This window comes from Mustela nigripes, chromosome 3 (genome assembly GCF_022355385.1).
Source record: "Mustela nigripes isolate SB6536 chromosome 3, MUSNIG.SB6536, whole genome shotgun sequence".
Taxonomy (NCBI): domain Eukaryota; kingdom Metazoa; phylum Chordata; class Mammalia; order Carnivora; family Mustelidae; genus Mustela; species Mustela nigripes.
In genome coordinates this window covers 194062985-194086930 of record NC_081559.1, presented here as the reverse complement: position 1 = coordinate 194086930, position 23946 = coordinate 194062985, and the positions used below count along the sequence as shown (strand labels likewise).

The 23946-nt window shown below is 64.2% G+C and overlaps 1 protein-coding gene across 1 annotated transcript in view; it reads left to right on the top strand.

The window, feature by feature from the left end:
* TRAPPC9 (trafficking protein particle complex subunit 9) overlaps positions 1 to 22564 on the top strand; it is a 478436-nt gene extending 455872 nt beyond the window's left edge. The window contains exons 21-22 of the mRNA XM_059395212.1: positions 20966 to 21186; positions 21782 to 22564. Coding sequence (XP_059251195.1) covers positions 20966 to 21186; positions 21782 to 21949 — 389 coding nt within the window. The 3' untranslated portion in view covers positions 21950 to 22564. The remainder of the gene's footprint in view (positions 1 to 20965; positions 21187 to 21781) is intronic.
* The last annotated feature ends 1382 nt before the right edge of the window (positions 22565 to 23946 follow it).

Here is a 23946-nt window from a genome sequence, read left to right as displayed (position 1 = left end):
ATTTGGGAGCATTTTTGTAGTCCCGAGCAGGAGCTGTAGACCGTGGGCCATCGCTCCCCAGTCCTCCCAGTAGCCCTGGCCGGCCCACACCCACTTCCTGTCTCCACAGCCAGTCTGGACATCTTGCGTCCACAGGAGGGGGTCACACCATGGGTGCCCTTGTGTCTGGCACTCGCTTAGGTGGTGCTGTTGGATTTCTCAGTGCTGCGGCGTGTGTCTGCCTGCCGCTCCCCCACACAACCCCTGCCTGCTCGGACAGCTAATGGGCACCTCAGCGCCATGAGGCCAGACAGACTCTGTAGTCCCCCGGGCTCCCAAATCCCCGTTGTTGGCCGTTCCCCCTCCAGGCCCCTCACTCACCCCCTGAGCACGCTGCCCCTGACCACTTCTTACCATACCCCCCATTCACCTGGGCTGAGCACCCCCCCCACTGCCCCGTCATTCTGCCCTGCTGGCGGCAGGCCCAGGGAGCTTGTCAGCTCCCACATCTCTGCTACAAGCCCCCCGGGGGCTTCCGTTGCACTTGGTGGAAAGCTGTGCGCATCTCATACTGTAGAGGCCTTCCCCGACTCAGCCCCCCGTGCCCTGGTCTCGTCTCTGCCTAGGCTCGCTGTGTGCTCAGGCCTTCCCACCCGCTCGGCCTCGGCCTGACATGCGTTCCCACGGGTGTCTGCGTGTCCAGCTCCTTCCAGGCTCGGCGTCAATGTCACGTCCTTACAGAGACCGTCACGGACAGCCTTGCATCTCTCCGTCACTGATGAATGTAGAGACGTGTGTGCGTGTGGTAGGGGGCTGCTTGCTGGTGTCCTCTCTTACCTCTCCCACGGGTGACCCCGGAAGTCAGGGACCTCACTGGGTTCCCAGCGGGGAGCCAGTGCCAGTGCCTGGTGGATGCCCGTGAAAGGGTTTGCAGGGAGAGGGACGGACAGATGGACGGACGGACAGATGAGAGGGCCGGCTGGCTGGGAAGACAAGCCGGAGGTTCCGTCAGATTTTCGGAGTTTTGGAGTTCCCGTGACTCAGGAAAGGCATTTCGGTAATGATCTGTTCTCCCAGATGAATCCACGGGTTCGTGGCCCACTCTCCAAAGACCCGCCATAGCGTGGCCGTGGCAGACAATCGCGAGCTCTGTCGTCAGACCGGGCGTGTCCTGACCCTGGGTCCCCGCAGGGCTTTGATCAAGTCACTGAACCACCTGAGCGGGTCTTCTTCTCCTGAAAGCCCAGCTTACAGGGTTACTAAGAAGACAAAACCGAGTTGCTTGAAACACGCCTGGTGCACGCAGTACCTCATGCTGTTAAGGTCCTCAGTCAATACGAGTCTTCCCCGCTCCCTCGTAGCACGAACAAAGCTGTGAGCCAGTCCCGTTAGAGGGACCCATCTCCACTGTCGGGAAGCCGTGAGCCGGGACGGCCCGCGTGGACTCGGGGCTCGGAGGGGAGGTGCGAGCTGGGACGGGCCGTGTTGGAGCTTCCGTCTCTCTCCAGCTAGGGCCTGCTGTGCCCACAGGGCCCTGGCCGCTGCCTTGCCCCATCCCACAGCCCCAGGAGCCTCAGAGCTGGGGTTCTGATTCCCGCTCTCTGGGGGACAGAGTGCAGCTCAGGGCTACGATGGAGGCCTAAATCTCATCGCTGAGAGTGGTGACCTGGGGGCCCCTGTTCCCAGGCCTGCACCCCTTTGCTGAGCAAGCCCAGGCTGCTCAGAAGAGGTGGAGAGGACCGAATGATTTAGGAGAACGAACTGTTCCCAGCAGTCCGATCCACATGCTGGCTTCTCAGATGCGCACGACACACCACTCCTCTGGGTCCCCCGATGCCACAGCCCTTAACAAGCCCTCTGCTGGGTGCCCCGAGTGCGGGGGGAGCCCCACACAGGTGCTTCTTGCTCGTGAGTCCATCTGTCGGGAGCCAGGGCTCCCTGGCCTCTGCCCAGGTGTAGCAGGGCCCGTGCTCAGGGGTCAAGAGGGAGTGTCCCTGCCCTGTCGAGGCCGCTGTCCCAGTGTGGAGCGTGCAGAGGAGGAAGGTGTGGGGGGGACAGAGCACAGGAGGGGAACGTGCACCGTGGGCAGCCGGGGAGAGGAGAGCAGGAGGGCGCTGGAGCCCCAGAAAGGGGTGAGGGCACCGGCTTTGGAGAGCGAGTGGGCGTGTGGCCCTGAGTTCAGGCTGACAGTCAGGGGCCGTTTCTGTGGGGGCCCTGCAGCCCGGCGAGCAGAGAGGGGTGGGAGTGCGTGCGTGTCGACGCCACATGCCCGAGGGGCTGGCACGCGCAGGGCCCGTCACGTGTCCTGCCGTCAGAGGGGACGTCTCCAGCCTCGAGATCGTCGAAGGTGCGGCAGACTGAAGTGTGAGAGGGGAGGAAGGGGGGAGAGCCGGCCAGGGCCGGAGCGCCCTGAGTCCTCTCTCTCCTGCCCTGAACCCTGGGGGCCCAAAGATTCTAGAGTGATTTGAACTCGGCCCTCCCTGTCCTTTTTTTTTTTTTTTTTTTTTTAAAGATTTATTTATTTGACAGAGAAATCACAAGTAGACAGAGAGGCAGCCAGAGAGAGAGAGAGAGGGAAGCAGGCTCCCTGCTGAGCAGAGAGCCCGATGCGGGACTCGATCCCAGGACCCTGAGATCATGACCTGAGCCGAAGGCAGTGGCTTAATCCACTGAGCCACCCAGGTGCCCCCTCCCTGTCCTTTTGAAGGTGTCGTTGTCAAGTTAGGAGGAGGGATAAAACGAACCCGACTTCGGGTTTGTTAGCTCCACGTCCAGCTTGGGAACGTGTGGACACCGCGTAGGCGGGTCTCCACTGGTGCTCCTGCCCGAGCCCCACAGACAGTGTGGGTGGGCCCGGCTGGCCTGCATCGCTCCCCGCCTGTACCAGCAAAGGCCGGGGCTGCCAACCCCCTGGGCCAGGAGCCTGGTGCCCTGCCTGGGAGGCCCCTCTGGGACTGCAGTCACTTTCCTGCTAAAAGCAGGCCCAGAAAGCAGTGGTTTCAGTCTCGCCGAGGCCGTGGCCTTGGCCCGGAGAGGTGCGTGATGCTTGTCAGCAATGGCCAGGAGGGGCCGATCCGCCAGAGCAGGAGGAGCAGGAAGGCTGATTCTGACCTCCACGGCCCGCCTGCAGGCTGCCGGCGTCTGCTCCTCCGCAGGCTTCCCCGAGCCGGAAATGGCCTCCTCGGCCCACGTTTGTGCATCCCACGGCCCGTGCCCCAGGCTGCTCCCCCAGCCCACCAGGGTCCCAGCCATGGGGTTCGTTGTGTCGGACTGAGTCCTTACTACGGGTGGACGCCAGGAACCCGCAGCTCTGCCTGCAGAACTGTCCCCCTGGGGCAGATGGTGTTTTCTTTGGACGCGACTACAGTGGTTTCCCGGTGCGGCCGTGTGTTCCCCCATCAACAGGATGGGCCTCTTTCGGCACCTGGTTGGATCAGGGGAGGCCCTGTGGCTGCTTTGACCCCCCAGATTATGGCAGAGGGTCCTGAAACCTTCCACTGGCCTGACGGCTCCCTCACTGCCCCTCAGACGTCAGCAGCACGTACGCTGTGTGACCACACCGAGACCACAGTGCCATGTGGGGCCACGCAGGCCTCCGGGATGGGGCAGGAAGGAGCGAGGGCCCTGTGGACATCACACGGGTCAGAGCAGACGGACGGCCCTGCTGAGCCTTCCCTCAGCCCCTGACCTTAGCTCAGAACCAGAACTATTTGAGCCACTGTGTTTCTGGGGCATTTGCCATGCCCTGTGATAACCAGCACCCCCTGCTCCCCGTACTCCCCTTGTAAGCCCTCTCCACAGTGGGTGGGGGCCACCTTGCTCCTCCCCCAAGGCCACCCCAACAAGGTCCAAGCTGAGTGGCCCAGACAACGGAACTTTCTGGTCTCCCAGGCCTGGTGGCCAGAAGCCCGAGACCAAGGTGTTGGTAGGGCTGGTTCTTTCTGCGGCTGTGAGGGAGAGTCTGTTCCGTCCTCTCCTGACTTCTGCTAGGAGACAGATGGTCCACAGAGACCCACACACGAAGACTGTTCACTCGGTGCTGCGCTGCTAAGATACGAAACAGGGCCTGTAACTGAGGGCCAGTGGGGTCCGGGAAGGATCTCTCCGGGGGCAGACCTTGAGTTGGGAGCCCAATGATGGGCCAGGTGCAATCACATGCCGATCTGGAGCAGTGTTCCAGGCGCAGCAGCACGTGCAAAGGCCCTGAGGTGGCGGCGAGCATGGTGTCTTTGAGGAACAGAAGGAGGCCCTGTGGGCTGCGGGGATGATGGGGGTGGGCAGGAGCCAGGCTCCAGAGGGTCCTGGGGCGGCTGCTACAGTGTGTGGGTTTTTATTCTAAGTGAACTAGAGAACCACTGGTGGTTTTTCAGCAGGGGAGTTATGCAACATGACTTGTGCCGCTCTGTGGAGAATGAGAATAGCAGCCAGGAGGCCAGGTAGGTGGAGCTGGTGGGGCTGGCAGAGTGGATGGAGGGGACGCGGAAAGGGGGGCATGGAGGTGTCACTGGGCCTTTCTTGAGCTGCGGTGGAGGCGGGAGTGAAAGGCAGGGTCCGCTGGGCCCCCGCGTGGGCTGCTGGGGAGACGGCTGGCTGTGTGGGCTGGGGCAGAGCGAGCATGGGACTTGGAAGAGACTTGGGGTCGGGGCCAGGCCTGGGAGGTGAGGGGCTGTGGCAGCTCGCAGCCCGGGGGAGGGGTTCTCCATGGGCATGGCCACCCTGTCACCCTCCGAGCCCGTGGGAGGGAGCTACAGGCCAGGTCCCACCACCCAGAGGAGGAGCCTGTGCTGCGATTGGGGGGCGGCAGGCAAAGCGGGACTGTCAGAAGCTACAGAGGTGCCCCAGGCGTGGGCTGTGAGCCGAGTGAAGACAGTGTCCCTGAACTGCCCTGGGCCCCTGCTGTCGGGCCCCCAGCCATCGGCCTTCCCGGCCCTCCGCAGCTGCTGCAGGACTGGGGTGCGTGGGGGGGGCGCTTGCCCCATGCCCAGCCCTCACGGGCCCGTGCCCAGCCCTCACGGGCCAACAGCAGAAGCCCTGCACTACCGTTCAGGAGAAGAGAGTACCAGAACTAGCACGTATGGTCCATGAAGTCACCCCGGGACCTCCGGGCCCTGCTGAGCTCCCCAGGGCAGTTGTCGCATTGCTGGCGCCCACCCTGTGTAAAGCACCTGGGCCCAGGGGCTCCATGTCCCCAACACCTGGTGTCCAGCTGGGGTGTCTCACATGGTAGTTGAAGAGCACAAGGGCCTCCTTGTCCCGGGCTGTGGGGTGTAGGGTGTGGGATTTACCCACGGCAGGGCCCCCCAGCTTTCAGGAGTAAGGGGGGCCACAGCCACTTTTGCCCTATTTACAGTGGGCATCTCAGAGCTCGCAGGGGCCCTTAGGTGGGCACCTGGAACCCTGTGAAGGAGTGTCTTCAGGGGCAGCCTGCTGGCCATCAGACACTCAGGCAGGCAGGTTCCATGGGATGATGGCTGGGCCGACCCCTGGCCAGGCAGGTGCAGGCTCTGCCCCTCCCCCATCTGCCTTTGCAGTGGGTCTGCCTCCTTGTGCCGGGGCGTGAGAACATAGTCTGTGCTCGGCAGGGGACAGCTCCCAGGCACGCTGGGTGGACCCCAGGCCCAGGGCATGCATGGGGGCGGGGCCTGCTGCTGGGGCTCAACCAGAGCCCACTGAGGGTCTCCCGCTGGCACCCGGACCAGAGATGACCCAGGGAGACTGGGAGCTATCGGCAGCCCCCAAGGGTGGGATGGGGTACCCTGTGACTGCCCGAGGAGACCAACAGGAGCTTGGAGCCCTAATAAAATCTCCTGGTTGTCAGGTTAAGAGCCCCCCACCCCAAGTCCCAGCTCCCCAAGGAACAGACTGTGTCTGCAAACAGCCGCCTGCTTCCTAAGCCTCGTTAGGGAAGGCTAAGTGGCCCTGGGCAGATGGCAGCCCCCAGGAAGGCTGGTTTGTGTCACCTCCTAGACAGCCCATTCTGGGCCTCCTCCATAGTGTGGGGGGTTCCGGGCCGCACCTCTGCCCACACAACTGCCGGGCAGACCTGCCTTGTCCTCGCTGCCACTATGCAGTCAACCTCTGGGGGCCCAGTCAGGGGCCCGTAACCCAAGAAACTTCCTGAAAAAAACAGGCCCTGCCCAGTGCTGAGCAGGAGCGTGATGACGGACGTGAGCACAGCGATCTGTCTGGACACCTCCCTGCCCGCTGAGTGCCCCCTGGGGCCTTGGGGAGCCATGTGGGAAGGGCCAGGGGGAGCAACGGGGCTGGGTCTCCCCCGACCCTGCCTCCTGTGGCCCAGGACCACAGAGAGCGGCAGACGGGATAACCTAGGGCCTCCCCTTGGGCTGGGGGGCCAGGAGTGAAGTTCAATGTCACCATTCCCTGTCCCAACACAGTTGGAGGCAGATGGCTCTGGGCCCATTTTGGGAAACATAGGATTAAGGGGAGCATAGCTAAGGGGTCATGGGTGCCTCTGCCCTGTTTCCCTCTCACTGACCGGCCACAGCCTGGCCAGTGGCCCCAAAGTGGACGAGGACCTGGACTGAGCCCCTCCCCCACCCTAATGGTGCCACACAGGTGCCGCCAGAGCCATCGCCGGGCAGTTCTCAGGACTCTCAGCCCCAAGGAGCACAGGCCACCCGGGCCACCTTGGCCCGATACTCAGAGCTGCCTGCCAGCCCCTTGAAGCCCGTGCTCTGTGTCCTCCAGGGCCCAGGACTCGTCTAGCTCAGAAGGCCGGTCCCCCAGCCCCGGGCCAGCCGGGGAAGCAGGGTGCACGTGGGCCGGCTGACACGCGCTCACCGCCCCTTTGTGCCTGTCTCTCCTCAGCCAAACTACGGCCCCGTCCCAGCTGTCCCTGCAGCAGGCGGAGGCCACCCCATCACCCCTGCTCCGCTGGCCCCTGAAAGCCAAAGCAGGTGGCCCTGCCGGCCCTTTCTGGGACCCCAGGCAGTGACCATGCCATGCAAGGTGGAGCTCCTGTGGTTCACCTCGTGGGATCGTCAGGGGTGCTGTGTGCACTTAGTGCTATGGCCTATTTTACAGATGGGGTAACAGAGGCTTGGAAGGATGTCCAGCCAGGGTTTAGTCTCTGAGCCAAAACGGAAGGCTGGTTTTATGAGAGCAGGAGGGAAGGTAGTTGTACCTGCGGCTTGTGTCCCGTACCAGGGGGGAGACTGGCTCGTGGGGTCCTGCGGGACACAGGGAGGGAGCACGCCTGGTGCAGGGAGAAGCTGGGCTGAGGTGCCGTCCCAAGAAGTTTCTGCTGATCCCATGAGAGCTCTGGAGAAGAGGTGGTGGCTCCTTGGGGTGAAGGGTCTGGGTCTCAGTACCTCATGTCAGCCAGGCACGGGACGTGGGCCACCTGGAGAGGGGCTGGAAGAACGCCCCGAAGTCGAGGCTGCCTCCGGTGGGGGCTGTGTGCAGGGAGCACTGCCAGCCCCTGGGGACGAAGGCCGCACCCCAGAGCAGCGCCTGTGGGGGTGACAGCAGCCGCCACAGACTGCCCGAGCTCCTGGGGGCATCAGTGCTGTCTCTCTTGCGGGTGCTGTAGGCGTCTGGGGTTGAGGCCGTCCGTGAGTCTATGGTGGCGTGTGCTGGTGAGCAGGTGGCTGAGACCAGCCAGTCAGAAAGGGCTCTGGGGGTCGCTGGTGACCGCCTCATCTCACAGCAGACCCTGAGGCCCAGAGAGCCGGGGAAGCCTTGGCTGTGCCACCCACAGGGTTGCTGCCCACATGGGCCCCCGAGCCAGATGAACCGGAGCGCTCCAGAGCGGCTCTCTCTGCAGGTCTCCGCTCAAGGGTTCATACTTGGCGTGATGAAGTCAGTTCAGTGCAGCAAATATTTGTTGAATGCCTATTAAGTGCCAAGAAATGGGGTTGGGAGGTGCAAACAATGCGACTGTGTTCCACCCGCGGTGATGGACCGACCAGCAGACGACCAGCACCCTGTGAGCCACTATGACACAGTGTAAGGGAAGGGGCTGACGCGGTCCAGCTCGGCGGCGAGCCAGCCGCAGGCACGCTCCGTCCTCCCTAGGACCGCCTTCAGTCTGTGTTCCAAGTGAGGATTCTGGATCGCCTAAAACCAGAGGCTTGCCACAGGGCCAAGGACAGAGAGATGTCAGAGGTAAGTCAGTGTGGCCTGTTTGATTCAGACAGCCCAGTAAACGCACGATCGAGGCCCCAGGGAAGCGTGGAGGAGTCTGGAAGGAATAGGAAAGGCTTGTGTTGGAGACCTTTGTGGGTTTAGGCCCTAAAGAGTTCATGAGGGTTCAGCAGGCACTGGGGGCGCCTTCCTGAAGGAAGAACAGAATAAATTAGTAAAGGAGAAACATGAAATCGAGAAATACGGTGGAAAGTGGATGAGAGACGGAGGGAGAAAGGGACGGATGGACGGACGGACGGACGGATGGACGGATGGCGGATAGAGCGATGGACAGTAGGTAGACGGCGGGTGGCGGACGGGTGGCGGACGGGTAGACGGGTGGGGGCTGGGAGGGCGGCGGATGGAAAAGTGAGTAGGCGGGTGATGAGGGGGGTGTGTGGGTACCTGGTTGGGTGGGGGCTGGGGGGTGGGTCGGGACAGACAGACAACGTGTAGTCTAGTGTTGGTTGAGTCTGTGGAGATGGAGGATGAAGTATCCAGACTGTGGACCCGGGAGCCCCAAAGCTAGGCAGGTTAGAGAAGCTGTGAGGGTCACGTTAGCTGAGGGTGCCACAAAGCCATGGTCAGCAGCTTTGGAAAGCAAAGAAGCAGAAGCCCAGGCCTGTGCCGGGGGCTCCACACTGTTGTTGGAAGCAGGTGGGCAGTGCGCGGAGACCGAGAAATGAGCAAGAGCCAGTGGAGGCCCTGAGGCCCGGAGCAAGGGTGCTTCCGGGTGACCCGGCTTCTGGAAGGGCCGGGCTTGTCTGAGAGCCACACTGTGGTCAGGGCCAGGGGCTGTGGTCTTGACCCCGGAGCATCTATGGCCTCTGGACCCCTACAAAGATGTGTTCTGTTTAGTTTGGGCTCCTGGTCATTCACAGCTGAGAAACGCCATGGTTTTCAGACTGACATCTGACAGAATCGGGCCAGACTTCTCAAATGCAAGGCCAGGTCACAGAGCGGGTGGGCAGCCTGTAACCTTTCGCGGGGCGGACAGGCTGGACTCATTTCCAGTGGTGTATCGGTCAGGTCTGTGTTCCTCAGGCCCCTGCAGCCCTGCAGGCCTGGGCCAGGCCTGCTCTTGACAAGGCCGCCCCCCTCCCCACCCAGTCTGGCTCCCTGCAAGCCTCCGAGCGGGCAGGGCCCCAGCCGGGCCGCCCGGCGGAGGGGCTCTAGGCTCTTGTGCTGGCGGTACACTCACTTCCTCTGTGTCCACGGGGCAATCTGTCCAGTCTGTGTTCCCGGCCGCTGCTGCAGGGCACAGGTGAACTCACACGGAAGCAAGGCGTGCGAGCTCGGCGGCTGAATCTCGGCTCGGGCAGGCGACCTAACCTCTGTGCACCTCATCCGTAAAACGGCGGCAGCAAGACGGACGGTGCCGTGGGTGGGTTGTCCCATGAAGCCTCAGAGGGCCCTTGTGAGGCTTCATGGGGTAATCCGTCCACGGCAATGAGAACAGTGCCAAGTGCACCGGGAGCCTCGAAAGAGTGGGTGTTCATATCCTGTTGTGGCAGCAGGGAGCCGGGGAGCGGGGAGGCGGACAGCGGCTCCGGAAGGAACCGGCCCCTTCCCTCTCACTCACGCCCTCATTCACAGGCGTTTGCTGGCCAAGAGAGGAGCACGCCTCGGGCCCTGTCTCTGGGGCTCCCAGTGTGTGGGGACACAGCAGGGACTGGCAGTGACAGCCGGGTGGCCAGGCTGCAGTGGGCAGGGCTTTCCGGGGAGGGACCCAGCCCTGGGAGCCACGGCGCGCTCACACGGGCCTGCACGCACACAGCATCCTGAAGCCCCATAGCCCTTCTCTTTATCTAGAGGGTGGGCAGGGCCAGAGCCAGAGAGAATCTTGAGTGGGCGCCGCCACGCCCAGCACAGAGCCCAAGCAGGGCTCGATCTCACAACCCCGAGACCGTGTCCTGAGCCGAAACGACCGCCGGATGCTCACCCAGCTGAGCCACCGGCGCCCAGCTCTGGGGCCCTCTGTTGTCCAGCTTCCTCCGGCAGGCCCCCCACCCCGTCCTACAGACAGGGAGACCGAGGCGGGGTGACGGCCGCCCCGCAGGGCTCGTGGGCCCCGCCCCAGGGCAGCCCTGGCGCGCACCAGCCCTGCTCAGGTGTGTTGTCTGTGGTCGCAGGACCAGTCTCCGCCAGGCCAGTCTTGACATCTCTGCACAGCGCTCACCCGGGGAGCGCTGGTCCTGCTGGTCATGGTCTTGCTGGAGGGGCAGAGCGCTCTTGCGTTGTTGGCCTGAGGACAGGTGGGAGGAGCAGGTGCTTGTGTGACGTACGGCAGCCACTGACGCTTAGAAGGGCACCTTCCAGGGCATGCCACCTGCTTGTGCTGGGGCTGGCCACCCTGTGGACAGCTGTGGTCCCAGTGACCCCCCAGGACACATCCCTCAGGCCCTTGGGGTGATCCTGGGGCCCCTAGATCCTGGGGCCCCTAGATGAGGCGGGTCCGTGCACCGCGTGACAAGGAGCTGGTTTGGCCTAGGTGTAGAACAGGTGGTTTTCCTGGAGGAGGTGCTGCATGAGCTGAGTTTTGAAGAGACCAGCAGGAGTCGGCAAGGAGCAGGGTTTGAGGGGCATCGCGCATGGCTGCGGAGGCTGCGGCGGGCAGGGTGGGGTCACAGGGCACCGGGGGAGGGCGACACAGACCTGGAGAGGCAGGCGGCCTTCAGCTCGGTCTGGAATACTCTGGAATCATCGCTTCTCTCTTGAAACCCTTCTTTTTCTGCTTTGCCGTCTCCCCCACTGCACGTCGAGTCCAGAGTCCTGTCTCCTCAGCGCGGCCCGGGGCAGGCCCCACGTACACAGGCCATGCTGGGCCCTGGGGAATGGTGGGGGCGCCCAGCCCCAGGCTCCAGGAGCTGCATCCCCCAGGCCAGTGCAGAGTGCCAGGTGCAGGGACCCTGGCACTGGACCGGGTGGGCAGCTTCCCTGGGGAGGGAGGCCGAGCTGGAAGGTGAGCCAGGCGGGCTCCCAGGCAGAGAGCCCGTGTCGACCGTTTGCTGCACCGCCTGACCTCGTTGTGCCCGGTCACCAGAGAGGAGGGCCTGCAGGTTGCTGGCGTGTGACCCAGCCTGCCGGAGAGCAGGTCCTGGGCTTGGTGCTGTGTCAGGGAGGTAGTGTGGGGGCTCCCTGGGTCGGGGGGACCTGCTTTATGTAGAAAGGCTTGCAACGAGATGAAAACTGAGCGATCGAAAAGGTGCAGACGTTGCCGGCGGACAGAGGAGTCCGTTTAAATTCTCCGCTGTGCTCAGAAAGAGGGCTCTGCCCAACGCCACCGGCCAGCAGGCAGATTGCCCATTTTCCTGTCCCGCTTTCCTCCCAGTATATCTCCCGTGGGCTGACGCGCGGGTCTTAGTCGAGGCGTCGGAAGGGGGAGGCTTTACCAGGGGTTGTCCCTGGTGAGCCACGGTGGTCCCTGTCCCGGTGGGCAGGAGCAGGGACCCAGGGCCCGTCAGCTCCAAGCCGCACTCCCACGTTTCCTTCCGAGTGCTGGGAGCTTGGTCCCGGGGCCGCTCGAGGCCTGTACTGGTCACCTCTCGGCGTGGTGAGAAACAGCCGGATTTCAGGGACCGAACACCAGTCTTCCTATGTTTGGGTTTTGTGCTGTTTTTGGTGGGGGGGGGGGCCTTTCTGGAACTCATGGGGGATCCAGTTCTGCCCATTCTAGGGCCCCGCCTTTCCCGTGGCCTCCCCCGGCTCCGCCCCCACCCTCCGTCTCGATGGGAGGAAGGGGACGGTAGGAGGCACGGGTTTGTGCGCCGAGTTCGGGGGCATTGTTCCCCTCCTGTGCCCCAGCCCGACCCCGTCCCTGTTCACACTCGCCCCCGGGCGGCTGTGGTCTGGCGGTGGGCCCGGCCGGAAGAGAACAGGCTGGCGACCCCCTGGAAGGCTCCCTTGGTGAAGGGGACATGTGAGCAGGGCCTTGTGACGCAGGGCGGGGGTTGTGTGCCCGGGACAGGGCCCCAGGAGCCCAGCACAGAAGGCAGGGGGACACAGACAGCTGCGAACGCCCCCGTCGGCACGGACCTGGGTTCAAATCTCTGGGACTGAAGGGGCCGTGGCAGTACGTTCGGATCTGCTGGCCCCTCATCCCAGCCCCCCTGCCTGGCGGGCTCCCAGCTCAGCCCTGCTGGGCGCATCCCCTCTACTCGGCGTGCCAAACCCCTGGCTGGGTGCGGGGCATTGTGCCCGCCTTCCGATGAGAGAGCAGACGCTCTGGGGTCTGAAGGGCTCAGCCCAGCCCTCCACTCGGCGTCTGAGCTCAGCCAAGAAGCCCAGCCCCCAAGCTGTGGAGGGTGTCAGTGGGACCCCAGACCCAAGCGTCTCTGCCCATGTTCACCACGGTGCACAGACAGGCATGAGCCACGCCAGGACGCAGCCCAGGGCAGTCTTCCGGGGGCGTGGGCGCCCTCCGTGCCCCACCTGTGCTAGCGACGCCCTGTGCCAGGCTGGCAGTGGTGCTCGGGGCCAGAGTCTCTTCACGAGTGCTCCAAGCCACGCCGGCCTCCCTGCGATTCCAGCTCGCCTCAGTTTTGATTTAATTCCCTTTAATCTTTAATGAAAAGTTGTAAAAGTAACTTACTTACCCAGGAGAGCCGCACGGCTCCTCGGGAGCTGCCCTCCACCTGCGGGGGATTGCGCGTGTGGCCTCGGACCGGCTCCCTCCCTGGGTGCGGGGAGGAGGGATTCCGCTTTATGAACTAATTAGCTACCTCAGTAACTGCTTAAACACGTGCCATTTGGTGGATTGAGAGCAGAGCTCCGGCCTCACACGGCGCACACCCTGGACGGTCGCCGACCAGGGAGGTAGAGCCGCGTTCTGGCCCCGCGACCCGCGGACGCCTGGTGGCTGCGCTGGGCTCCCCAGAAACCTCACGGTGGTCCTGGGGCACACAGAGCCAGACCTCATCCTGCCAGTCATTGTCACCTCTGCCTGTCTCTGAGCCTGCTTCCCCGAGGGCGTGGCCTTGTGAGCAGGGGAGGGGGCGCAGGGGGTGGGTCTGCGAGGTCTTGCCCAGAGCCGTGACCCTACCTCCTGAGCATGCTCGGGCTTCTGGTCTCTTCTCCGAATTCACCCAATATGCAGAAAAGTAGCCAAATTAAAACTAAAATGTCCAGACTAAGGGAAACTGCATTTGGTGTAATCGGTCAAGACCTGCAAAAGAGGGTGTGTGTGAGAGTGTGTGTGTGTGAGAGTGTGTGAGAGAGAGAGTGTGTGTGTGCGCGCGCACGTGCGTGGAGGCCGCAAGGCGGCTTGCGGAGGGCCGGAGTAGGGCTCTGGTTTGCTGCCCCATCGGCGCTGGGCTTCCCGTCAACCAGAGAGAAAAGATCGGTTACCGGCTCTCATTGGTAAAGAAGGAAACACGTCGGTTACTGTCATGTTGGCGTTCGAGAAGGTTCTCCACTTTTTACCGGATGCTTGGACATTGCAGGGGCTCCTACCGGATCTGCCTGTGACTTCTCCCAAGGGACGGCCTGCCAGCTGGTGCCGTCACCAGGGAGGCTGGGTGCCGGGTGCCGGGTCCCCTCGCTGTACAACTCTCCTCACGTCCCTGGCTTTGCTTGTTTTCCCGCTTGAATTTCTTTTGCTTCAAAAGTGACAGAGCTGCTCTAGTAATCCCCAACCTCACCTGAATCCAATGGGACTCTCCAGTTTAGGCCCGCCCCACATTTATGTTGGCCAGAAAAATGCGTGTGTCCCGTGAGGTTTGACGTTTACAGGTGCTTTCCCTGAAGGTGGCTGGGCAGAGCCCAGAGCCTCTCACACGAGGCTCAGTGGGGCTGTTCCTGGGTCTTCACTGGATTAATTTCTCCTGCGTGGTTCTCACATCTTTACGACGCTTTATCCAAAATCAGACACTTGCTCCGGAAGTCTGTTTGGCTGCCGGTTTCTTACATTCGCCAAAGGGAGGAGGGTTGGGCTGGGGCGGAGGCAGGGCAGTGTCCTGCAAGCCAAGTCTGGGCTCAGCTGGCCTTGGGAATCTTGACCTAAGGGAGAAGCGCACAGCTTGTCTGATAAGCCAGAGGCGCAAAAACCCCGCCCTCTTTGCCGCTGAAGGCGATTTGCACGTGACCTTGGGGCGGGCTGGTATTTTAGGTGTTCCTTCACCTTCGGTGGAGCGCGCTGTGCCGCTGTGCGGACCGGCTCCAGCAGGGGGTCCTGCCCCAGCTTCTGACCCTGCTCTCTCTGCTGCCCCCGCTGAGCGCGGCTGTGGGCACACACGCGTCCACACTGGATGCTGAGCCCATCCCGGGCCCAGAAAAGCAGACGCTCAGGGTACAGCCAGGCCGGGAAGTTCTCCTGGGAGAAGTCTCCTGGAGGTTAGAACCTCCCGGGCTGTTCACAGCTGGTTAGCAGCATCTCCTGATTGCCGGGGGCTCGCACCCGCCCCTGACCCCTCGCCTACCCTCTGCACAGAGCAGGCTGGGCAGACACCTGTTGGCCTGCTGGCCCCACAGGCGCAGCTGGACAGGCCCAGCCGGACCGTCTGACCTCCTCGTCCTCAGGAGCGGCTCCTCTCGGGCCACCCCCACACCGGCCCCGTAAACCCTGCCTCGGCCCTGCCTCCCACCCGCAGCCATGCTCTCGCCCTTGGTTGTCCCAGAGTCTGGCCCCGCGATCACGGGTGGCCTCAGACTTGCCAGGCCCCTCGTCTCTGCTATGCGTGGGAGAAGAGGATCCCACACTAAGCCCCAGCCATCTGGTCCTGAGCTCCAGACGCGGCGGAAGCTAAGGGCTTGGGATTCCAGAAGGTTCTCACAGCTATGGATCCAGGCATCCTCCTCCGGGAAGCCCCTGCTGGGGACACGGGAGCAGCCCATGCTTACCTCACTGGCCCACAGCAAGCTCTCTGGGGTGAGGCTCCCACGGAGCTGGGTAGCAGGGGCAGGCCCTGGGCCTGGGCCCCGGCAGCTCCATCGGCTCCCCACATCTCCGTGTCCCTACGCCACAGCCCCACCTGTCGTGTGTGGCCTCCAGGAGGGACATGAGGCTGCCCGTCGGCTTGGCCGATGAGTGAGACACCGGCAGGAGGGTTCAGCACAAGACCCCTACCCCCGCCCAGGGCGTATCCCTGTCCCCAGTCCTCATGGCTGGCTCCCACCCGAGCCCCCACCCAACAGTGGCTGCCCTTGGCCAAAACGCAGGCAGCTCGGGCGGCTTCTGCCTCCTTGGCCTCTCCAGGGCGGCCCCCAGGGCCCTTCCTCCTCTCTGTTCTATTTTTAGCAGGTGCTTCTGCCAGAGCCCAGGGACGTGCTGTAGCATAAACGGGGCAGCGGCTTCAGGAGGAATTCTGAGCCAGACAAAATTAAGTCCGTGACTCTGGCTGGTATTAAAAGTGAAGGAGAAGCAGGCCTGGGGCGGAGGGAGAAGGCGGACCGGCCCGATTTAATGCTCTGAGGGAAGAGACTAATCTGCTCCCGGGAGAATTCTCACGACGTGAGATTCTTCGCATAAATGACATCTTCCACGGGAAGTCTGGCCTGCAGGTCGTGGACCCAGAGCCGGGCAGTGGCAGGCTGGTCCTAACGTCCTCCCTGCGTGGGGCGCGTCAGCCTTGGCCCGGTCCCTCCGCGACGCAGGTTGAAGACAAGTGACCTGGGGCCAGAAGGGGGGCCGGGCACAGCCAGTGAACGGGGGTGGAGTTCAAGTGCAGCCCAGAGCACACCCACGCTCTCGTTCAGCCGCTTGGTCATCTAGCGGGTACCAAACGGAGCAAGTGCCTACCGGGCCTGGTGTTGGGGACCCAGGCAAGTGCCAGTTCTCCTGGAGCATCCAGGGATGAAGGAACACAGCTGGTAGCTAAGCAGTTGGGTAAACAAGAGATACGATGTCAAAAACCGGGAGAAAACAGAGGGTGTGGAAGAGTAACGGGGTAGGCGGGATCTTCCCTGGGTGGTCAGAAATGGCCTCTCAGAGGAGAGGGCCAAGGTGGCAAGAATAGCAGGAGCAAAGGCCCTGGGGCAGGTATGCACTGGGCAGGCGCAGGCTAGAGGGACAGGAGGGAGGTCACGTGGTTAGAGCAAGAAGTGGGGGGAAACAGCAGCCTGTGTGATCGGGGGAGCCCGACTGGGGCTGCGCAGGGCCCTGGAAGCCAGGCTCAGTGGCCAAAATCTGATCGAACCTCCCTTTTGTTCTGAGTGAAAGAGAAGCCGTAGCCCGGTGAGCAGCAAGCAAGGAAGTAACCCAGTTGAGTGGCATGTTTACACCATCCCTGTGACTGCTGGATGGCAAGGGCAGGTCAGGAAGCGTGGACGTAGGGAGGTCTGCTAGGAAGCTGGCCCCTGCTCAGCTGGAGGCGGGAATGCTGACTGCTGACCCCGGGGCGCCCATGGACTGGGCGTGGGCGCCAAGCAGGAGTGACTTCGGTGTGACCTTCAGGTGTGGGGCGGGGCCTCTGAGACGCGGTCGCCTCCTCACTTTCAACCGGCTACTCCAGGACACCCTCCCCTCATCACAGCTGCCGAGTCCCTTTTGTCAAGGGAGGGGACATGTCCCACAGGTTCCAGGGGTGAGGACACAGACATCCTTTAGGGGGCATTAGTCTGTCTACCTCACCGTCTTCTGTGGCAGTAAAGCAGACTCAGGGTTCTGGAAGGTTCCAGGGGAAAGGTTTGACCCTCCAGAGTCTGAGCTCTGTGTGTCCTGCTCTCCACTCCTGAGCAGCCCCCAGGAGGAGGTCCCCTGCGCACAGCTCCCTGGCAGCTGTGGGACCTCATCCACCACCACTCTTGGGGTCCCGGTCTTGCTGTGGGCACGTGGACAAGGCACCCACCTTCCCCATATAGAGGGCAGGAGGCCGCCTCGGACGGGGCTCCAACCGGGAAGCAGTTAAGGGGAGGCTGTCCTCCCTCAGGCACAGCAGGAATGACTCCCAAACAGCTCGCCTCTGAGAAGAGTTTAATTCTTCATTCCCAGCTCCTGCTGCTCCCCGCCCCTCCCCAGGGCCCTCTGCCCAGGATGGGACACGGCTGGTCCGGTCCAGAACCAGAGAAGGGAATTGGTTCCAGCAGGGGGTGCCGAGCCCCCCCACCTCGAGCACAGCTAGCCTCTCCAGCAGCCCCGGCACCCGGAGGCACGTCTTCCCCCGATTTCTGAGCCAGCACCCTGCGGGTCCCAGGAGAGACCCCCGCGGCATTCTCCTCGCTTCAGGGAGCCCGCCGTGGTTCGCGCAGGGAGCAGCAGACCCGCGGTCCACTTGGCTGGGAGAGGAGTGATGTGGGGCGTTCTGGGCCCTTGGACCTGATCTGAGATGTTGGCCTGCAGAAAGGGAGGAAGCGGCTGCTTTCTGAGCACAGAAATGCTCCCGTGTGGTGGGCGGTCGTTCTGGGCGCCGGGTCCTGGGGCGGCATGCCCTGCTGTCCCGTTTGCCTGGGACCCAGGGCTTCCTGGATGCAGGACTTCCAGCACTCGTGCCAGGCTGACCTGGGACAGTTGTCACCCTGTGCGTGAAGACACGGCAGGTGGCAGGTGGGGTTGGTTCTGCCACTCTAGAGAGCCGCCCCTCTTCTTCCCCTGGGGGGCAAGCCGTCACAGCTCCAAGGAAGAGCCAGCGGTCTGGGGGCCCGAGGGGAGTGCTCCCCTCAGACCAGGTTAGGGAAGGCCTGGTTGCGTCCCATGCCCTCTCTCTGGTCCTCTAGCCCTACCCCAGGCCTCTGAGGTAGGATCATGGGACCCCCCTGCTTAGCTGGGGGCGTGTCCACCACCCCTTCCGCCCTGGCCTGGCCTCAAGGCCACAGATCCCTCAGATCCCTGCTCCTTCAAGAGAGAGCCCAGGGAAGATGACCGCCCGTCGCTGCGCACACAGCACTGTCTCCCTCCCCCTTGCCCGGGAGCTGGGGGCCAGGGAAGGGTTAACCAACAGGTGGGCTGGGAGCCACTCCGCTGCGAGCCAGAGGCCAGTCCTCAGCTGCCCGAGCAAGCAAGTAATGTGCAGTTCTCTGTAAGGAGAAAAATGAGCGGAGACGTAATGAGCCAGCCACCCTTCGCTGATCTGCACATAATCGTATCTTTCCCGTAATGGAACCAGCAGCCGAGGCGCCCTGACACCTGCTCCCTTCATTCTCCCGTCTGACTCAAGAGGCTTAGACGGTGCCTGGTCGTGTTCACTGTTCAGCAGACGTGACCGAGGCCCACTGTGCCCGCCAGCCCGTGCCTGCGCTTGGTGGAGGGCCCCCGTCCGGGCCAGGAGGGAAGCACCCCGTTGCGCCCCTATGGCCACAGCCTGCTTGTAGCGCGGGACAGAGATGCATTTCCGGGGTCCTGTGACCTCGGCTGCAGGCACTGGCAGGGGGTGAGAGTCGGCAGAGGACTCTGGAGTGGATGGCTGTTACCCTGTGGTGGCCCAGCGTCCACACAGCCCGTGGGCGGGGGTAGGAGCCCGGGGGAGGTGATGCGGGGCCGCCGGGGAGTATTCCCTCCTGGGAAGGTGGAGATGCGGCGAGGGGCAGGCGGCCCTGGAAGCAGACCCTCTCAGAAACGCTCTTACTCTGTGCCAGGGGTTCCGTTCGTGCCACCGTGTCCGCGGGACGCAAGGGAGGAATGTAGACGGAGCTCGGCGTAAAACCCTGCACGCTGGGGTTATTTAAATACGGAAACAGTGCACACGACCTCCCGGGGCTCGGGTGGTAAATTGCCGTTTGTTCCTCTAACGGGATCCTCTGCCGCCTTTGCAAACATTCTCGCTAAAATGTGCGCGTGTGGACCGTGCTTCTGTTCTCGTGGTCCCAGAGCGCCAGCCGCCAGGCCACGGCGGTGAACGCACGGGGTGGGGGTGTGGGGGACGCGAAGAGAGAGTCGTCGCCAAGATGCCAAACGTTGGCGGGGGGAAGGGCTGGCCAGCGGGGGGCACTTAGAAAATTAGCTTTATCTCAATGAACTTTCCAAACTTTCTATATAACGTGTTATAAAAGCTTGTGATTTTAAAGAAACAAAATCTGGTGGGGAGAGACTTGATCTCAGGCCTTCCTGGAAGAATGGACTTGGGGGCACACGTGCCGGGTGGTTCTGGACCCGCAGCCCCTCCCCACCCCCCGCCCAGCGGCATCCAGAGCCGTCCCCAGGTGCCTCCTCGGGCCTCTGCCCGCCCGCAGTTCCCGGCGTGCCCCCCCCCATCTACATGCATGCACGCTCCTGCTCCCACACACGTGTACCCTACACATGCTCTCAATCACACACACGTGTTCTCACACATGCACACCACACACTCCCACTTACACACATGCTCACCCACACTCCCTGTCTCACGCAGTCACACACACACACACATCTCCCGTGTACGCACTCTCACCCCATCTCTCTTGTGCGTGCGCGCGCTCGCGCACACACACACACATACACTCTGACTCCCGTCCCTGGCCTGGCTGCGCAAGGTCAGCTGGAGAGAGCAAGCCCCCGTCCCGCCCCGAGAGAGCACGTCCCTGCAGGGAGGGTTTTCCTTGCCCCCCAAGGCAGGCCACCCCCAACTTTCCTCCAATCCTGTGCCTCCAGGACCCCAGTGAGGAATCAGCCTCCTCCCACGGGCTCCAGGGCGCCCCCAGTGGCCGGGTGGGAGGGTCTTCCCTGCCGTCTCCTGGTGGAAGCCTCTGCCAGGCAGGAGGAGGTGTCCCCTGGTCCGCCTGTGGACACAACACCTAGAGGGCAGCCGAGGCAGGCTGGCGGGGCTCACGTCAGCCCCTTGCAGCCTCACAGCTAGCAGCAGGTGACGCAAAGTCACAACGTGGCCGTGGGCCCCCCTCCCTGACCTCCACGGTCGGGTCCATGAGCTGGAGGCCTCCTGCCTGGCCATGTTGGTGGTAGAGCCGCCATGAGAAGGGGACTGCGGACTGTGACGGGCACTGGCACCCCCCCCCCCCGGCTGCAGGCCCGGGGGGGGGCGGGGGTGGCCCCCCCCAGGGGGCGGGGGGGCCGGCGGGGGGGGGGGGGGGGGGGGTGGGCAGGGCTCGGCCCCCCCCCCCCCCGGTCTGCAGGCCAGGTGGTGGCTGGGCTTGGCCCCCTACAGAGGCTGGCGGGCCTGGCGGAGCGGGGGGGGGGCTGCTGCTTCCTGCTCTTTCAGCTCTGGGCCTCCACTGTCTGCCCCTGACCTCATGTGGCCTCTCCTCCAAGTCAGCTTCCCCTCGTCTGCCTCTCCCAAGGGTGCATCTCATTCTCAAATCCTACCCAGGCCTCCAAGTGGGTCCCCCAGACCTCCCCTTCCACCATCCTGCAGAGACGTCCTGGGAGGTTGAGGGGAGTGGGGGTCCGGGCACAGCACCTTCCAGTCCACCGACCCCCACCCCCATCTCCTCCAGCCCTCCTCCCCCCATCCCCGCTCTGCTCCTCAAGTTCCAGACCTCTACCCAGCTAGCGTCCTGTCACCTCTCTGGTGCCCCAGGGAGGGCCCAGCCTTCCCCAGGGACTCTGGGCGGGCCACTGTGCAAGTGTGTGTGGCAGAGGCCCAGCCAGGTCCCAGGCACGCCACGACAGCCCCTGCCACCTTCTTGCCTTCTGGTTCTGAGTCTCTTTCCTGGCTTTTCTCTCCGCCGTGGGCCGTGGCCACAGCCAGCCCTCTCGGACAGGAGCATGGGAGACCCCAGCTGACCCCAGGTCCCTCCGGCATGGCACAGACCCTCTGGGGAACAGCTCTGGTGTCTACACCTGTCTTCTCCAGCCTGCACAGCAGCACAGCAGGGACTGGGCCACGCGTCTGTGCCCAGCACCCAGCCTGCACAGACGGGGCGGCTCCCTTGGTGTGGGAAGGAGGAGGGAGTGAACGGGACAATGAACGGGAGACAGACAGGGGTGCAAGGCCAGCGGGGCAGTGACCTTGACAGTTCCGTGTCCTGTCCCTTGCAGATGTGCTGGTGGACGGACAGCCCTGTGACTGTGAGGCCGCGGCCTGCCGAGTGGGCGACCCCGTGCGTCTGGAGGTGCGGCTGACCAACCGGAGCCCGCGCAGCGTGGGGCCCTTTGCGCTCACTGTGGCGCCCTTCCAGGACCACCAGAATGGGGCGCGCAACTACGACCTGCACGGCGCCGTCTCCTTCGTGGGCTCTGGCACCCTCCACCTGGACGCGGTGCGTGGCAGTCTGCAAGATCCGTGCAGCCCCTGTGGTCACTGTCTCTTTGTCCCCAGGCCCCCCTAGGTGGAGGGCTCAGCGGTGGGTGAGCCCAGGCTTGTCTGTGCTGACCCTCATTCACCCAAGTTGCCACAGGACATCACAGGTCCTGGCTGGGACCCGGGATGGTGGGACCAGCCTAGAAGCTTGCTAAGGAGACACAGCGGCTGCAGGTGGCCAAGGATGGTGTCAGACCTGCTGCCGGCCCCTCCCCGGCGCCCTCAGTCCGTGCTCCTGGCCTGCCGTGGCGTGGCCCGCGGTGATGCCCGCACAGCACAGCCCTCAGCCAAGCCCGGATCACCCGCAGAAACGACATCTCATCCCAGCCACGCCCCGGCCTGCCTCAACCCCGACGTGGCCCGGGGAGGGACGTGCTGTGCTCCTTCCGATGCTGGGAGCGACGGCTCAGAGAGGGGCACAGAGAGGGCACAGCAGGGAAGCCCTGGGCGGGCCTCCCCTCCCCTGTTGCCCCTGTGTCCAGGCAGGCCCACGGGTCTCCTGGGGGCTTTGGGGCTGCTCTGCTCGGGGCTGACCTCTGTCCCTCCTCCCACAGGTGCAGCCCGCAGGCCAGTCGTCCTGCCTGGGAGCCCTCCTCTTCCTCTACACGGGCGACTTCTTCCTCCACATCCGTTTCCACCAGGACAGCGCGAGCAAGGAGCTGCCGCCCTCCTGGTTCTGCCTGCCCAGCGTGCACGTGCGCGCCCTGGAGGCACCAGCCTGAGCCCCAGGGCAGCCCCAGGGGCCCGGCCTGGCCCCCACCTTCCCACCATGCGGCCCCAGCCCTCGAACCCACCCTTCCTCCCCTTTCTCCTGTGAGCACCCCAGACGCGGCAGCCTCACCCCTCCCGGACTGGCCAGCAGGGCCCCCTACTGCCGCTTGATACTAACCGGACCCCAGCGGGCAGCACCCACCCAGCCCAGGCCTCCCCAGCCCCGCCCCCCACCCGGTCCCTGGACTGTCCCTGTGCCCCGGGGATCGCGGCCCAGCCAGGAGAGAGGAAAGGCAAGCATGAGGGAGGGCCACGGCCTGGTGGGGCCTGGGAGCCTCCCCTGAGCCCCCTCAGACCTTGGGCTCCCCCACGCACCGTCCCCCCCCCGCCCCCCCGCGCAGGGCTGGCTCTGCTCCCGAGGGCGCCGAGGCGGCCCCAGCCGGAGGGGCGGTGCTGGTCGATGCCGGGCGGGTCCACCGTTTCCCCGGCAGGCAGACCTTGGGCCGCGCCAGCTGCTGCAGGCCCGGGGCTGTTTCTGGGCCAGGCTGGGGTTGCCGGGGGCTGCATGTGTCCGTGTGTCTGTGACAAGTTCTCCAATAAAGGGCCCGCCTTGCTTCTCTGCGGTCCGCCCGCGTCCCTGCATCTGTTTGCCGGCGTGGCCCGGGGCCCGCCCACCCACCCCGTCAGCCCCGGCTCGGGCAGGGCTTCCCATGCATGCAGGACGGCACACAGAAGCCCCGGGACACACACGGCTGGCACCTGCAGGGTCGGGCCTGTCCGTCCATCCCTTTGACCCCACAGCCCCCCACCCCGTGCCTGCGCTTTTCCGGCCTGGCTCCCCGGCTGCGATCGGAGCCCTGACTCGAGCCCCACTGTGGGCCTCAGCCCCTATGACGGCTCTGGCCATCTTGGGGCTCCTGGTTTCTCTCATGAGGTCCACGAATCATCTGCTGCTCTTTTCCATCCCCACAAACATGGGGAGACCGTCCATCCCACTCAAACACTCGGGGAGACTTTGGGCATGACAGCGGGCACAGGTTGGGCATGACAGCGGGCACAGATTGGGCATGACAGCGGGCACAGGTTGGGCTGGGCACCCCTGACCTGATGGGACGGTCCCTGTTGCAGCCACAGCCCTCAACCCCTGAGGCTGCTCCCCCCACCCCGGGCCTCCTCCTCCCTGCTCTCTTCAGGGCCACCTGCCCGCTGGTCCCTGCAGCAGCGGCTGCCCTCCCAGTGGGCATCTGTCCCCACAGCATCAGTGTGTCTGGCACACGTCACTCCTGGGTCAGGACCTGGGGCCTTCCCGTTTCCACAAGGTTGCCTGGGCAGCAGGGGTGGCAGTGACTTGCTCTCACGGTCTGTCATCAGGCTGTAGTGGGGCCTGGGTGATCTCCATGAGACCTGTGGGCTCCAGGCAGGGGAGAACTTTCCTGGCCCCACCTCGCAAGTGGCCGCAGGTGTCCACGGGGGGCAGCACCTCCCAGTGCCAGGCGTGGCTGGGACACTCAGCTCCTGCCGTGTGTTCCCCAACTGCTCTGGGCCCAGGGGCACCACCTCCCTCCTAGCAGGGAGGGAAGCAGGGTCTCCAAGTGCCTGGAGCACAGAGTAGGGGACAGTGGGGCGGGACCAGAATCCGGCAGCGTCCACCCCGCTGCTCCAGCCTGTGTCCCCCAGGGGACGTCGGGAGGGGCTGCCTGCTTCCACACGTCCCTCTTCTGAGGATGCGTATCCAGGCCCCAGGGCCAAGCTGCCCCCTGGGGTTTTGCAGAGGCTCCGGCTGGGAGGGTGAGCAGGGTGGGAGTCTAGCCTCGCCTGGCAAGGCTGGGCCGCCCCAGGGAGGGGCACCATTTTTGGGTGGCACCGAGCTTCTGTGGGGGCTGTGGTGGCCCGGCGCCCCCGGCTCCCTCAGGCTGGGCTCACAGGCTGTGCTCCTCCCAGTGCCCCGCCCTGAGCAGCCTTCCCCGGCCCGCCCGGCCCGGCCCGGCCCGCCCGGCCCGGCCCGGCC